Source organism: Gavialis gangeticus, unplaced genomic scaffold (genome assembly GCF_001723915.1).
Source record: "Gavialis gangeticus isolate Ggan-Ray unplaced genomic scaffold, GavGan_comp1, whole genome shotgun sequence".
Lineage (NCBI taxonomy): Eukaryota > Metazoa > Chordata > Crocodylia > Gavialidae > Gavialis > Gavialis gangeticus.
The window spans coordinates 99,736,069-99,741,506 of record NW_017729033.1 but is presented as its reverse complement, the minus strand read 5'-3'; the positions used below and the strand labels follow the sequence as shown (position 1 = coordinate 99,741,506).

The following is a 5,438-nucleotide window of genomic DNA, read 5'->3' as shown; positions in this document are numbered from 1 at the left end:
ATGATGACAAAGGCAGACAGGACAGGGTTGGCTTAGGGCTTTTTGGAGCTAATTAACAGGTAGCTGGTAATGACCCTCCATTCCTTCCTTTGAAAAAGTTGTTTTAGAAGAGCTTGAACTAATGAGGGTTGTTTTAATGAACTGTTGTTTTGTTTGATGGGCTGACAAATGCTAACAACTCCCTGTGTAACTCCCGGCTATGTAACTCAATCCTCTGTTATCAACAGCAGGGGTGGGGGGACCCCCTCCCTAATCAGAGCATCCTGCCAGAGCCTGGCCATGTATCCCTCATCTCAGCACTGTGGAAGGCTTCTAGCCTTAGCCACTGTTGGCATGTGCCTGCATTTCATCAGTCCAGAGGGGAAATCTGCACAGTTACAAACTGGTTTAGCCTAGCCAGATTAGACTAACATGCAAAGATTGAATCAATTCAGGCTTGGGCTTTTTTAATGTCTGTCCCTACCCAGTGTGATAACTAGTTACATGCAAAGGATTTGCAGGATTGAAAAGTTAAATAGTATACATTTTCCCTCTCAAATCACCTCTCACACTGCTTCACTAAAAGCTAGAAAGCGATAGCACTGCATCTATACCTTTTCAGGAAAGAATATGTTGATGCCTATGTGAATTACATATTCAATGAATCCGTGAAGAAGCCATTTAAGGATTTCATGGATGGATTTTTAAGAGGCTGCCCAGCCAACAGTTGGAGAATCTTTCTTCCCACTGAACTCCAGACCGTTTTCCGTGGACATACCAAATACGACTGGCAGCTGCTGGAAAAGGTAACTCAGCCAGGCAGATATGTAGCTGCTCAATTAGCTGGACATACATTTCCTGTGCCTTGTTCCTTTTTTGAGTTTATGTTCATGAATGAAAAAATAGCTGACTTGAGGGCAGATAGAGATTTTCACTTTGGGTCACTAGTCTGAAACCGTTTTTGATTAAAGTAGTTACTAGTCATTTGGGGCCTAAAGTGGTTGATGGTATTCCCTGAAGTCCTATCAGATTATGGTGCTTTCTTATTTTAACATTCTCTATACCCAAAGAAACAAAATGGTCAGGAAATGCATGCTGCAGAATATAGTCCATACCACACTTTCTGGCACTCCCAGTTAGACTAGAGAGTACAAGAGGGAGGGCCTTTGCTTACTAAATATGTACAGCACCTAGCACCCCCTTGACCAGGGTCATTAGACCTTACAAGAACAATCATTCTCAGAGCTGCACCATTTCTGAGAGAATTAATAGATATGTATAACACTACCTTTTGATTTTGGTAGTCCTTTGAACCCAGGTTGTACTCCATGCCACATAGATAGGAACTGGGCTAAAGGGTATTGTTCTGAATTTATAGCTGTATTGTTGAGATCAGAACTGAGCTTTTTAATTTCATTTACTTTTCACTTAAGCAAGATTTTCCTTAAAGTCAGTGAGGGAAGGCCTGAATAAAGAGAAGCAGGAAATGAATAAGCAGCTCAGGTTTATTACACAGTCCATAAAGAACAGACAAGCAGATCCCACCTTAAAGAAACTAGGGCAGATCTCAACCTGTAGCCACAGGATTATTTTATGTATTTGCTGCATAAATTATTGTTTTATAAAAATCAAGAGATCTTGGAGGATTAACTGGCCAGTCTATTTTTATTCTCTCGTACAGAATGCAAACTACATAAATTATGAAAAGACAGATCAAACCATCAAAAACTTTTGGGCTGTTTTTCATGAACTCCCAGAAGAAAAGAAGAAGAATTTTCTTGGTAAGAAAAGAGTCACTTTAAGTAGTGCTCGGAGTAGTTAGCTCTGTATTTAAAAAAAACATGTTTTGAATTATTTCATTTGGAAAATAAGTCTGCCTTCACTTTTTCTTTGCCTGTACTATCACCATTTCCATGCCAGAGCCATCCCTGCCTTGTATCAGCAGGCACAAAGGACCATGGGGCAAACTTAGTTCTGTTCTTCCAGGCCTCTGTCTTGGAGGTTGCCCCAGGGCTTCTGACTTACTGTTATGGTTATATTATGCAGCCTAGCTTTATTTGGTCTCAGACCAATCTAGAGCCTGTGCATGTAATGGATCATGAATCAGCATGAAGGTGAGGTAGAAGGCATTTGATTAGCTTCACAGCTATTGCCTTTTAAGAGTATTTAGTTCATCTGAATAAACAGAACTGCCCATGTTATCCTTTATTAGTGCAAGCCCAATAACTAGTCTGCTATAAAGCTGGACTCCCCGCTGGTGGAACTGGTTCCACATTAATAAGTAGCCTGGTGTTTCTGCTGGAAATAATTTGGGAGTGTGGTCAAAGAAGAGGTTTGGCAATCCAGAGACATGCCTTCTTCCCAGCTCTGACTTTGGCTTACTTAGGTGGCTAATTAATAGAGCTGTTCTAATATTTTAAACTAAGATGTTTTAGATTTTCAATACCAAATTCAATTTTTCATGGGAACAGTATCAGTTTTGCCAACATTTTAAAGAAAATCTGAGGAGAATATTTTGATTTTGGTCACATGGCAGAAACTGAACTACTTTGAGGGTTTATTTTTCCTCCACAGTTAATTGAATTGTTTTGTTTCAGGGCAGCATAATACCAACCTCTGTTTGCCTGAGCTGCCATGGTGTATTATAGGAGTTGTAGTTCAAGTCGCAGCTGCCCACATCAGTCAGGCTCAGTCTCATTTTGGTGGTCATTGTGTACAGCCTGAGTTCAACTGGCAGTGATGGCATTTTTTTAAAATTTTTTTTTTTTTTTTTTTATTTTATTTTTTTTTTTTTTGGAATATTGATTTTTACTGATCCTGAGAATGCATGCAGGCACCTGAATAAACCTCAGAGGAGGGAAGAGGGGGTGCCATGGTGCCCGTGGGCACTGTGTTGGGAACCACTGCTCTAGTCACTTCAGTTAGAGTGGCTCTAAGATCCACTGTAATTAAAGTGTGTCCCCCCCATGCTGCCACTCCTGGGGCATGTGTATAAATGACTGACTAGTGTCTGGTCAGTCCTCCAGGCATCCCATACTGCAACATTTCTCAGTCCCCCTAGCCCCTACCCCAACTCTCACATAGCAACTGGCTGCTCTAGTAATGCTCACTGCTCAGGTGGGTGGAGTGCCCCTATTTCTGGGCAAGAAACATTTAACAATTAATGGGCCAATGCACACTGGCTGAGTATGGAATTGAGAGCCATTCTGTGGTAATAAGTGCCCATTGCGAAGTGACTCAGTTTTCCCTCATCCAGCAGTCATGGGGAAATTTTGGGCACTTGCCACTGTGAGGCAGTGCCTCACTCCCATCCTGCCATGAGGATTCAGCAGCACTGCAATGCCTGAAAAGTGATTGTCCTACTTGGAACCCTTGGCAGTGTACATACGGACACCTCTGAATCACAACAGTTGGGAAGTGATACCCAATTAGTGGCATTCTTGGAATGGTTCAATTTTACACATGTCCACACCACGCTGGGTTGTAGGATTAAGCCCGTAGTCAGTAGGTAGCAGGATTCAAAGTATTCCAGCTGGTATACCCAAGAACAAACAAGCAGCATAAATTAGTGCCTCTAAAAGTCTGAGTCCTTCCTGTGATGTGATCTCAGTAAGCTTTCTATCTGTATCCTGCTGACTGTTTTCTTCTCTTCCCCTCTGCAGTTTTTCTGACAGGAACCGATCGAATTCCTGCTGAAGGGATGGAGTACTTGATATTGAAAATTGAAAAACTTCAAAAAGAAGACCCAGATGAATACTATCCTATGGCCAATACCTGCTCCCAGATTTTGGGCCTTCCAAATTACAGCAGTGAAGAGATCCTGCGGGAGAAATTCCTGACTGCCTTGGAGAATTATGAAAAATTTGGCTTATCATAAATATTGGGCTTTAAAAAAAGAAACATTCTTCAGGTCTTTCTTGCACTACTTTTCTGTCATGGCTCCTATTTGAGGGTGTCTCTTTGTATCTTGTCTTTTATTTTTACTGCCTCTTATTTGACTTTGTTCATGTTTTGGGATTCCATCTGGAATCTCCTCCTCCAATAATGCACCTGACGTGCAGAGAGGATGTTGGTAAGGAGATGCTGAACTAACAAAAAAGGATTGGAAGAAATACAGAGGCAAGGCCTGACTCAGTGTAATTTGTTACTGGAGAAATGACTTTTTCCTTGAACGGTCCATTGCAGTGGTGATAATATGCACATGTATATAATAGATTTATAGTTACATAATAAGTGCTCATGTAGTATAGGTACTTGAGGGATCCTAATGCTCAGCTTCTCTTGAATTTCATTTGGATTTGAGCAACTGAACTCTGAGCCTTAATATGTTTCTAAAAATAAATTTGTGATGAATCTCATAGGTGTGTATATATACACATCATAGACAAGATGAGAACATAGTGATACTTACAGAGTGCCTGCAGGAGCCAGCAAAGGAAAGAAGAGCTCCCCGGGAGCTGCGGTTCTGGAGGAGTTGCTCCGTACAGGTACAGCAGCCCTGGAAGGAGGGGGAGAACAGAGAGGACCTGGAAGAAGGAGGGAGAGGAGCCATGCATCTCAGAGCCCAAGAGGATGGGCTGGAAGGTGATAGCAGCTGTGACTCAGCAGTCAGCTGGCTAAAGAGTTCTGAGGATCTACAGTAAGCCGGGAGACACTGGCTGGGGAAAGCACTGTCAGGCATGTGGTGCTAACGAAGAAACTACGGACCAGAGGAGTAGGGGTAGCCGGGAGAGGGCAGCAGAGCACCTACAGATCCAAGTAAAAGTTTTTTCCTTTTGTTTCTATTTGAGGATGCGACGCGTCAGTGTTAGTGTCCAAGCAAGCTGGCAAAGTTGTCTGTAAGAATAGTCAATGTACTGTGCCTGTTTATTGAACCTGTATGTCTCAAGAAGAATAAAAAGTTAGAGGTTGTAGCCTGGAAAGGTTCTGTGTCGCTTCATTTGGATTGAATTATTTTACTCCTTCAGTTATAAGAAAGAATGAATTAGCACTAAAGAGACTGGATGCTAGATTTGCCTGAGCCAGACTAGGCTGGCTGGCAGTCCTCCATGACGATCATCAATACGAGCGTTGACTAGACAAGAGAGAACTGAAAATACAAAGAAAAGAAAGTTAATAAATAAAAGCTAATTATTGAAAAGAAATTTCATTGCGAGTTTCAGTTCAATGATAGTTGACCAAATTTTCTGAGAGGCACTAAGCTGGGTTGCGTGGGAGGTTGGGGCCACAGGAGAAATTGACCCTAGATCCCAATATTGAGTGGTGTTTAAATTTAACTCCTCATGATAGAAATCTTCTTCCAACATCAAGATGTGGCAAGAGAGAGTCAGGATCACCACTCAGATATCCTCGCGATCACGATACATATGATCTAGGTTAAGAAGGTTTTGATAAACTCCACACTCCATTAAGTTAACTGACAATCCTACAATATATCTCGTAGGTTATTTTTGTATTTG

General features: G+C 41.7%; 1 protein-coding gene across 2 annotated transcripts in view; it reads left to right on the top strand.

Annotated features, from left to right (window-relative positions):
• Positions 1–5,123, top strand: part of LOC109303911 (E3 ISG15--protein ligase HERC5-like) — a 65,536-nt gene extending 60,413 nt beyond the window's left edge. For both annotated transcript variants that reach the window (XM_019526286.1, XM_019526287.1), the window contains 3 exons: positions 602–785; positions 1,661–1,760; positions 3,642–5,123. In XM_019526286.1, coding sequence (XP_019381831.1) covers positions 602–785; positions 1,661–1,760; positions 3,642–3,856 — 499 coding nt within the window. In that variant the 3' untranslated portion in view covers positions 3,857–5,123. The remainder of the gene's footprint in view (positions 1–601; positions 786–1,660; positions 1,761–3,641) is intronic.
• Positions 5,124–5,438: the final 315 nt, after the last annotated feature.